General features: G+C 36.9%; 1 protein-coding gene and 1 pseudogene across 1 annotated transcript; both read right to left on the reverse strand.

Moving 5' to 3' along the window:
• Nucleotides 1-838: 838 nt before the first annotated feature.
• Nucleotides 839-1388, reverse strand: LOC104980740 (annotated as a pseudogene).
• A 5151-nt stretch (nucleotides 1389-6539) lies between these two features.
• LOC104980741 (olfactory receptor 8B3-like) lies at nucleotides 6540-8113 on the reverse strand. The gene is made up of 2 exons (XM_010829516.1): nucleotides 8108-8113; nucleotides 6540-7478 (listed from the first exon to the last, which is right to left on the reverse strand). Exons 1-2 carry the CDS (start codon nucleotides 8111-8113, stop codon nucleotides 6540-6542), a joined length of 945 nt encoding a protein of 314 aa, XP_010827818.1.
• Between the last annotated feature and the right edge of the window lie 3350 nt (nucleotides 8114-11463).

The following is an 11463-nucleotide window of genomic DNA, read 5'->3' on the forward strand; positions in this document are numbered from 1 at the left end:
AAAAACCAGGAAAAAAAAAAAAAAAAAAAAAAAAAAAAAAAACAGTCTGAGTTTTATAGGATTTCATAATCTATTAGGGGTAGCAGAGAAATAATTATTTTTCAAGATTAACTGTGTCAGGTAGTATAATAGGGTTAACAAAGACTACTTAAAATGATGAAAAACAGACTGATGCTAGAGAAGTTGATAGAAAGAAGACTGTGAAAGGCAGCATTCACCATAGTACTTATTTTCAACACACATCTACACTAACAGCCATTTTATATTTTTTCATCTAATAATTTATACAGACTAACAGAAGTTGGTAAAAGTTTTGCAAACGTTAATAAAACCAGGAAAGAATGAAAGCAGTAAATTACAAAAGCTCTTGTTCACTGCTTTTGTTTCTGTGAACAAATTTGAAACTGTGCTCAAATTTTTATATTCTTTGCAGCCAAAGATGGAGAAGCTCTATACAGGCAGCAAAAACAAGACTGGGAGCTGACTGTGGCTCAGGTCATGAAGTCCTTAGCCAAATTCAGACTTAAATTGAAGAAAGTGGAGAAAACCACTAGACCATTCAGGTATGACCTAAATCAAATCCCTTATGATTATACAGTGGAAGTGAGAAATAGATTTAAGGGACTAGATCTGATAGATAAAGTCTGCAACTGGTTAGGTAAGAGAGAAGTCTGGCTCTACACAGAGTGGAAATAAATTGAGAGATGACTCAGATTTCCTTCTACCTGGTTAAAAAGAAACAAAAAAATTGTCAACAAAATTATTATGATTAAACACAGAACCTTTCTCCTGTGACCAACTGCACAGACAGATACCCTAGTATATTCAAAATTCTCTCCTACTCAGAGTTTTTCCTCAGAGCAGCTTCCACATTTTTATTTCTCAAGCTTAGATTAAGGGGTTCATCAAGGCAACCACATTGGTATAAAAGAGAGAAGAGACTTTTTGCTCATCCAGAGATCCAGCAGAAGATGGCCTGAGATACATAAATGCACATGATCCAAAGGACAGAGAAACAGCAATGATGAAGGAACAGCAGGTACTGAAGGATTTGGACCTGCCCTCCGTGGAGCTAATGTAGAAGATGCTGGAGAAAATGAGACCATAAGAGACAAAGATGGTGAGACTGGGCACAATGTCATTGATGTCACCACAATGAAAAGTACCAGCTCATTGATGTAGGTACTTGTGCAAGAGAGCTGGAGCAAAGGGTGGACATCACAGAAATAATGGTTGATGGTGTTTGCATCACAGAAGGTCAGTCTCAGCATGCATCCAGTGTGAGCCATGACACCAGATAATGCCATCAAGTAGGAACCAAGCATAAGGCTGGAACACACTTTAGGGGACATGACAACATTATACAAAGATGGCCACATAGCGATCATAGGCCATTGATGTCAGCACACAGAATTCAGAAATGACAAAAAAAAATACAGAAAAAGTAAAAATGCAGCTGAATCATGAACCTCATGTGAGAAATAATATTCTTCTTCAATGAGAAATAAATCAGAATTTTGGGTATAAACACAGAAGAATAACAGAGGTCCTTGAAGGATAAGTTGAAGAAAAAGTACATAGGGGTATACAGATGTAAATTCAGTGCAATTAGGATTACCAATCCCAAATTTCCCAGCACAGTGACCATACACATTCCTAGAAACAGAAAGAACAGAGGGAGTTGGAGATCAGGTCAGTCTGCTAATCACAATAGAATGAATTTGGTCACAAAAGAGACACTTCCAGTAGCCATTCTTCTCAAAGGGAATCTGTGGATACAGGAGGAAAGTGTTCCATTAGAGAACAACTCAGCTCTTCCCACAAAAGATCTCATCCTACAAAAGTATATTTTTTTGTTGTTGAGTTGCTAAGTCATGTCCAACTCTTTTGTGACTCCATGAACTGTAGCCCACAAGGCTCCTCTGTCCACAGGATTTCCCAGGCAAGAATATTAGAGTGGGTTGCCATTTCCTTTTCCAACCCAGGGATTGAACCTGCATCTCCTGCCTTAACAGATGGATTCTTAACACCGAGCCACCAGGAAAGTTCAGCACTAAAGAGTGCACACACTGCGGATGCCTGACACTATCCCAACCTAGTCCCATAGAATCTGCCTTCACCTTTGTCACAATATGGAGTGATGTGGACTTGCCCTTAATTAGAGCTTTTATAATCTAAATATAGCAAAGGATATCACAGACAGCCTACAGAGGGAAGACCAGTGATTCCATACACAACCATACCTGCTGGAAAAACCAAGGTAGAGGAGGGGTAGATTAGTGCACTATCATTCTACTCTCATCTCAACATTTCCTCATTCACTTGAGCTCTTCCCTCACCAGTAGAACCACAAGCAGTGACCCTAGCAACCTGGTGCTGGCTTCTAATGCACATTAGACTTCATGTGGTCAGAACCAAGAATTCTGTTTCTAATCCAAGAAGATAGTCTATGAGAATTAAGTAGCTTCCCTTGTCATAAATGTAAAAGAGTGAGAGCTTTATCCTCTTACAGGAAACTTCCTGACATGTTTTGAGCCCACTCATGTCTTGGAACATTCTCTGATCTCTTTCCAACAGATTCTCTCGTTGGGAAGTCTCAGAGTCTCAGAACCACACAAAATGAGAAAGACTATGCATATATTAGGCTCCCCAACTTTCATCTCAAAACAAGGAATAAGTATTGTAAATTGAGTTAGGTCTGTAAGTTGAATTCAGAAACACTCTTTTTAGTTCAGAAAACCACAGAGCTGGTTCCCTTAGCATTGATTGTCACTCTGTTGGTATTGAAAACGTAACTTCAGGTTCTTAGGGCTTGATTTCTTTGATTCTAAGAGGAGACAACCTAGACATATGCCTAGGAAATGTTTATGATCTAGTGTCATTTCTGATTTTATTAAGTCCTTTCAAGCAGTAGAAAAAACAAAGCCTTTAATTACACACTTGTTAGTAATAGACAACAGAAGATTTAATGTGAGTATAATGATGTAAAGCTGTTGGTTAAAAACTTGGTAGAAGCTTTCTAAGTCTCTTCCTGGAGTAAAGAATATATATATAAAGGAATAAGGAAATTATAGATTCCAGTGTGTGATCTGTCTTTAGTTCTTATAGACCTACTCTTCTACTCATTTTTGCTTTACTCTGGGAACTGTACATCCCTCAGGTAGATCCAAAGTGAATTCCCATCTCTTCATTATCTTCACCTCTGAAGGGAAAGCTAGGACACTGCTTCAGTCCCTCTCTATGCCCATTTCCTAAGTGGACATATTTCCATAAGAGTCCTAATCCAGGTCTCTTTATTTCTTTATCTGAAATTTTTCAAATGTTGCAGTGTTCAAGTTTTGCAATAATATGCTCCATATTATACACATAAGCATCCTAACTTGATTCCCCTCCTTTTATCGAGGTCCAAGGAATGATGCTAAAGCTGAAACTCCAGTACTTTGGCCACCTCATGCAAAGAGTTGACTCATTGGAAAAGACTCTGATGCTGGGAGGGATTGGGGGCAGGAGGAGAAGGGGACGACAGAGGATGAGATGGCTGGATGGCATCACTGACTCAATGGACGTGAGTCTGAGTGAACTCCGGGAGTTGGTGATGGACAGGGAGGCCTGGTGTGCTGCGATTCATGGGGTCTCAAAGAGTCGGACACAACTGAGCGACTGATCTGATCTGAAACAGATACACAGAGCTTCAGTTGCTAACAAGATATAATAATTAACTTGATTCCTTAAACCATTGCCAAATGTAAAGTTTAGAAGTATTATTTAAACTTCTATATTATTTTATACACAATATTCTGATAGAATGAAATCTAATTTGACAGAAAGTTTATTTTTTAAAAAAATGAAACAAATTCTATTTTGAGGCTTCTAAAATGGAAATCTTGTGACCAACTTTAACATATTTTAGCACATCAATTAATGCTAAAATACAAAAGAGTGGCTGTACCTCTGTATGCCTACAAGGGTTCCCAAATAGTGTAATTATTATTTAATTCTTTAGATACACTTCTTTTTCAATAAGGAAGACAAGTTTATAAAAAAGGGGTAAAATACAAATGAAAAAAATTGCCAACTAGGTCAACTATTTTATAAACATAGGCCTTGGTATGTGAAAATAATATATGTTGATATTGAGATCAAGGGATGTGGTATGAGTAACACTGAAAACAATAAATCAAAGATATAGCAAGGAGTTAAAAAATGTAAGTCAATGCTGAACATCTAAACTTACAACAAAAGCAAGCATATCAGTGTTGCTAACTTCATAATATCTAACTCTTCAGAAGAGGTTAGAAAGCAAGAAAAATTTAAAAATATTATTAAAGTTATCTTTTAAAATGCTGAAATTGCCACAAGTAAGACAAGCATTTTAATAACCATTTCCCCCTATTTTCTCAAAAGAAAAATAATCCAACATTCTATTCCAGAAAACACAGCGTCACAACATTTGATTCATCCACCAAATGTTTCTTGCAAATTATCATAGTTCTCATCATCCTAACCGCAGACTTATTTACAATTTCATGCCTTGAAATCCATAAGAAAGTACCATATGGAAGCCAACAGAAGCAGGAGTGATTTAGCTGTGCCCAGGTTACACCAAATGGATGCAGGTTCATGGGTTTAACTTTTTCTTTAAATATCAAACATTTTAAGCTTTTATCCTATCCAGACAAATCCCATGATCTTTATAATATTTCTGTGGCTGTCTAGAAACAGGAGACTTATAAATAGAGGTTTCTGTTTTCTATCATATTTTTCTAGATTCCATCCTTCTAATTTGAGCTTTAATTACTACTCACCATCTAATCTTATGAAAACGTATCCTATGTCTTTCTGGTTTTCCACAATTATGGCACAGCTTGTTCACCTTTATTCCTGCAAATACTACTGCTGTATGGTCACTATGCATTATAAGTTTAGAAAAACTTTATGGACTGGATATATTCACTTCACCAGATGGAACAGAATAAACATCCAGATAAAATGCAGATCCTAAGCCTCACGACTACTCTCCACAGGGTCTTCTTATGTATTGGCCATGGATCTGTTGAGGTCCAGCCTCATGAGAGATTTCCGGGCTCCTTTCTCTCCCATGTCCTGTTCTCTGAATTACAAACATTGCAAGCATTCCAAAAACTAATTTTTAAATTTTGTGAATGAAGAAACATTCTTAGTCACCAATCTTCTCCCCAGTATACTAGCCCAAAAGGCATTATCTTTCCCATAAACAACTATAACAAAACCCCTGATGAACTGTTTTCCTCAAAAATTTAAATAAAATTAAAAAAGATCAATATGCACTCTGAGAAAAATTCATGTAACAACCTGAAACAAAGCATACTCAGATTAAAAACTAGGATAGTTTTTCCTGTGCCACGTTTACATAAACAAAATTAAAGAGATACAATAGAAGCCAAGTATATTGAGAAAAGTAGTCTTGAAATCAGAAACCTAAACTTATTCTAGACTATTTCATTAAAAACACATATGATTGTAAAATAGTCATTAACCACTCTATGTAATGACCATATAATGAATACATTTTGACAATCCATTACATGCAGATAACAAAATCCTTTGTCAAAGGAGGCATTCACAGTGCTTACAGATACAAAGTGGGTTATACTTAACAGTCACTATAAAGTCTTCCACTTCAGAAATTAAAAGTGATATAATCTTGCTCAATGAAGCCTGGAGAGATGGAAAGAGGAAACATTCTCAGATTCATACTTCTAATGGCAATTGGCAGATAAGACATCCCCAGTGACATTATGTCACCCTCAGTTTCAGTCACTCAGTCATGTCCGACTCTTTGTGACCCCATGGACTGCAGGACACCAGGCATCCCTGTCCATCGTGAACTCCTGGAGTTTACTCAAATTCACGTCCATTGAGTCTGTGATGTCATCCAACCATCTCATCCTCTGTCGTCCCTTTCTCTTCCTGCCTTCAATCTTTTCCAGCATCAGAGTCTTTTCCAATGAGTCAGTTCTTTGAATCAGGTGGCCAAAGTATTGGAGTTTCAGCTTCAGCATCAGTCCTTCCAATGAATATTCAAGACTGATTTCCTTTAGGATGGACTGGTTGAATCTCTTTGCAGTCCAAGGGACTCTCAAGAGTCTTCTCCAACACCACAGTTCAAAAGCATCAGTTATGTCACCCTAGTGTTCCTTAATTTGATGATTTGTTGACCAGTCTTCAATTTCCACAGGTAAAGGTAAGTTCAGACTAATGCAGAAAATATATTATAATAAATAATTTGATAAATAAACAAAATGATTATAATGAATGATAAGATGATAAATGTTCTTCTTAGTAGTATTAATAAATGGGAACATGTGAGGAAAGGAAATTATGCAAATGGTAAATAAGGAGAGAAGTCTACTTTGTGATAAGTTTAAATAAATTGAAATGTCAAAAAAGTCTTTCATATGATACAAACTAGAATAATAAGAGTGCTAATAAGATCATTAAAATTAAAAAGAGAATATCCCTATCCTGTGATTTTCTGCACAAAAAGGTGTTGTCTCTAATCAAAACTGTATTCCACTTACAGTTTTTCTCAGAGCAGTTTTCACATCTTTGTTTCTCAAACTGTAGATTAAGGGGTTCATCATAGCAACCACATTGGTATAAAAGAGAGAAGAGACTTTTTGCTCATCCAGAGACCCAGCAGATGATGGTTTAAGATACATAAATGCACATGATCCAAAGAAGAGAGAAACAGCAATGATGTGGGAACTACAGGTGCTGATGGCTTTGGACCTGCCCTCTGTGGAGCTGATGTGGAAGATGCTGGAGAAAATGAGGCCATAAGAGATAGAGATGGTGAGGCTGGGCACAGTGATGTTGATGCCCACCACAGTGAAAACAACCAACTCATTGACATAGGTACTTGTACAGGAGAGCTGAAGCAGAGGATGAATATCACAGAAATAATGGTCGATGGTGTTTACATCACAGAAGGTCAGTCTCAGCATGCATCCAGTATGAGCCATGGCACCAGAAAATGCCATTAAGTAGGAACCAAGCATAAGGGTGGAACACACTTTAGGGGACATAACAACATTATACAAAAGTGGGTTACAGATGGCTACATAGCGGTCATAGGCCATTGATGTCAGCACATAGATTTCAGAAATAACAAAAAAACAGAAAAAGTACAGCTGAGTCATGCACCCCATGTAAGAAATAATATTCTTCTTTGATATGAAGTTAATCAGCATTTTGGGTGTAAACACAGAAGAGTAACAGAGATCTATGAAGGACAAGTTAAAAAGGAAAAAGTACATGGGGGTGTGTAGATGTGAATTTAGCAAAATTAAGATAATCAAGCCCAGGTTCCCAATCACAGTGACTATGTACATTCCTAGGAACAGGAAGAACAAGGGGAGTTGGAGATCTGGTTGGTCTGTTAAACCCATCAAAATGAACTGAGTCATGAAAGACCCATTTCCAGGAGCTATTCTTCTCTAAAGGAATCTGTGGATACAGGAAAAAGAGTCCCATTAGAGAGCAACTCACCTTATCCAGTGCCCCATTCTCCAAAACAAAATACACACTGCAAACGCCTGACACTATCCTGACTCAGTCCCATACAGTCTGCCTTTTCCATTATCAGGATACAGAGTGATGTGGACTCACCTATATAGAGTTTCTATAAGCCAAATATAGCAAAGTAGATCACAATCATACTAGAGAGGGAAGACAAGAGATGCCATATGCAAATATACCCTCTGGAAAAACCCAGGGAAAAGAAGGATGGACAAGGATGCAACTCTTCTACTCTCTTCTCAGCATTCTCTCATTCCCCTGAACTCTTCCCTCACCAGTACAATTGGAGGCAGTGACCCTAGCAACCTGGCGCTGGCTTCTCATGCAGATACACCTTATGTGGCAGGAACCAAGAACACTGCTTCTAAACCAAGATGAGGGGACCTGAGTCTAAGAGAATCGTTACCAACCTTGTCACAGAGTGAAAATCATAAAGGAAGAAGAGTGAGAGATCAACCTACTTAGAGGAAATTTCCTGACTGATATGTCCTTTGAGCCCCTCTAATATTCTCTGATTCCTCTCCAACAGATATTTCTAGAAGTTTACTTGCATCTCAGCTACACAAGACAAGAAAGAATGGACATATAATAGGTCCCTGAACTTTGAACACCAAACAACGAATAAATATTGTAAATTAAATTCAGAAACTCACCCAACTTTGATCTTAAAACTGCAGGACTGTCTCCCTTATCCTATGTCTTTACCCTGTTGGTTCTGGAAATGTCATTTCACGTTCTCCAGGCTTGATCCCATTGATTTCAGGGGAGAGGAGCTAGACATTAATTCACCTATGCCCTGGAAATCTTTCTGAGCTTTCATAATTTCTGATATCTTCAGTGTTTTCAAGCAACAGAAGAAAAATAATCCTTTTATTATCATACTTGCTACTTGATTAGACACAGATTTAATGTGAGTGCAGTGATGTAATGCACTTGGTGAAATGTAGGTTAGAAGCTTGCTTGGTCTCCTCCCCAGAGTGTAGATTATATGTACAATATGGAATAAGGAAATTATGGATCCTGGTTCATGATCTGTCTTTAGTTCCTTAGGGGCTCACTCTTCCACTCATTTTTGCTTTACTCTGGGGACTGTACATCCCTCAGGTAGATCCAAAGTGAATTCCCATCTCCTCATTATCTACACCTCTGAGGGGAAAGCTACTATATTGTCTCATTTCCCTCTTTATTCACATTTACTAAATGGACCTATTTCTACAAAAGACCTACTTCCAGGTTTCTTTATTTCTTTATCTGAACACATCAAATGTTGCAGCAACTAATTTCAGTTGTTCTCTTTGTGAGATGTCTTTAAAATAATTTCAATATAGTATAGCCCTTCTATCGTTTATATTTTTTACATAGTCCTGAAATTTCTACCAGACTCGCCTGCTGCCTAATTTTCTGTAACATTTCAGTAAGTGAAGTTATCAATTCTTCTCATCATAGAAAAGAGTATGGGTTATGAGTTAGAGAGTGCTATGAATCCTACCTTCCTTCTTCCACTTTTACACACTATAACCCTTTGGAAAAGTTATTGAATCCCTTGGTTCTCCTATGTAAAATAAGAAATGTAAAAATAGCATCTCTTTCATTGAGCTGTTGTGTTAATCAAATGAAAAAAAAAAAAAAACTAAAATGGTTGGGCCAGTATTGGCATATGAGTGTCAATAAAAGTCAGCTGTTATTACTCATGTTCTCATAAATTTCAGTAGATTCTCTTTCACAATACTCATCAGACTTTTCCCCTTTAATTCATGCTTTTCTATAAACTGTATATTCTATGAGGACAAACATCTATTCTATCTTGTTAACTATTTGGACCCAGAAACTAAGAACAATGTTGGAACAATGCTGAGAACACAGAAAGAATTCAATGAATACTTCTGAAACTTAGAAAGATGGTAATGAAACTCATCTTATTTTTATCTAAGAGCTTTCAGAATACATTCAAAACTTCTCTTGTGCTAAACCACAACATCTGCAACCACAGTGACCTGCACCCATCTGTCCCCAGCCACCGCACAACTTCTGGCTTTATGATTAAACTGAACTAGTGTAATATTGAACTATAGTAGCTCCTAACTATTATTTTCACATTTTTCCACATATTCACTCTTATTTGGTCATGAATAATGCTACTAGATAACGTCTGAAAACATGGCTCTGTCCCTCCCTAGTTCAAGAACTTTCAGTGGTTCTCCATTACCCACTTGAAAATTGAAGCTATGTAGTAAAAACGTAATTCTCAAAACTATGATTAAGGTTTGGTTAAAATTCAAGAAGAAACTGAGTCAGAGTTAACTTTGATGAGAAGCCTGAAAGTACCATTCTGATTAGTATCTTGCACACTTTAAATATGGTACAAAACTTTAACTTTATCAAAAACATAAAAAAGTAAGTAGGAGAATGTTTACTTAACAAAAACCATTCAATTGTCTTGGGAGATTCAACCCATTTTAGAAATATATATGTTTTTGTGTGAAAAATAAACCTACATGAGTCTATCTTTAAACACACTACTTACATTGAGTGGAAGGAGGGAGAAGAATATCATTCTAAGATAATGGAGTGTTCTCTCTCTTATTGATAGAAAAGCATCAAATGCTCAAAAATATGCCTTCAAAATGCTCCAGAAAAGAGGGCATCCACAAACAAAATAATGGCTTGTGCAGCTACCAAAATTATAGAATTTGTTTGTTTGTTTTTAGTGGGGCAAAACTTAAAAGGGAGATGGAAGAAACCACTAGGCACTGAATTTCTGAAGGACGAAAATTAAAATCATGCCATGTGAATATAAGCTTCTTTGAAACATCTTCTTAGTTCTCTATGTCTTGTTTAGAATCTTCCCAATATATTGTATAATATTTTAAATCACTAGCTAGCTAAATTAGGAAAGAAAATATATATTCATGATGCAACATTTTGGAAAAGAATCCAATTTCACAGCAATTTAGAAAAAGTTCTGTCCTGGTTGATGGGCAAAGGAGAAACCAAGGGCTTACAAGGTTGACTTTAAGATTGAACACCTTCAGCAGAACTGTAACTTCCCTCAAAACCTGTCAGTGCCAGTCACACAACTCAAGAAAGGAAAAACTACAAAGAGATCAAACCAGTCAGTCCTAAAGGAACTCAGTCTTGAATATTCATTGGGAGGACTAATGTTGAAGCTGAAGCTCCAATACTTTGGCCACCTGATGTGAATAATGGAATCATCAGAAAGGATGCTAATGCTGGGAAAGACTGAAGGCAGGAGCAGAAGGGGACGACAGAGGATGTGATGGCTGGATGGTATCACCAAATCGATGTACATGAGTTTGAACATGCTCCAGGAGTTGGTGATGGACAGGAAAGCCTGGAGTGCTGCAGCCCATGGGGTCTCAAAGAGTGAGACACAACTGAGCAACTGAACTGAACATTTAAAACACTCTGGCTTGTCTTTTGGACTCTGTGGGAGAGGGAGAGGGTGGGATGATTTGGGAGCATGGCATTGAAACATATATAATATCATATGTGAAACGAATCGCCAGGCCAGGTTCGATGCTGGATACAGGATGCTTGGGGCTGGTGCAACCACTTTTATAATGATTTTTAATAAATTCATGCTCTAAAACTACAAAAATAAAATATACATGTATCATTTATATTGACTTTCTGAAAGTTTTAAATAAAAATATCACTAAGTTTAGATGCAAAGATAGTGCAGAATTGTTAAGCATCTTAATTATCTCTTAAAACTTTATATTAAGCAATATATTCTTCATACTGAATGGTTGAAACACAAAGTTTTATGTTTTAGAAGCAAAAAATATCATAATGTATTTTATATTACAATATTAAGAGTATAAAACACTGAATGATTTCCAAACAAAAACTGCATCAACACCAGGAATACAAAGATAAAAA

This window comes from Bison bison, unplaced genomic scaffold, assembly GCF_000754665.1.
Source record: "Bison bison bison isolate TAMUID 2011002044 unplaced genomic scaffold, Bison_UMD1.0 scf7180017864506, whole genome shotgun sequence".
NCBI lineage: Eukaryota > Metazoa > Chordata > Mammalia > Artiodactyla > Bovidae > Bison > Bison bison.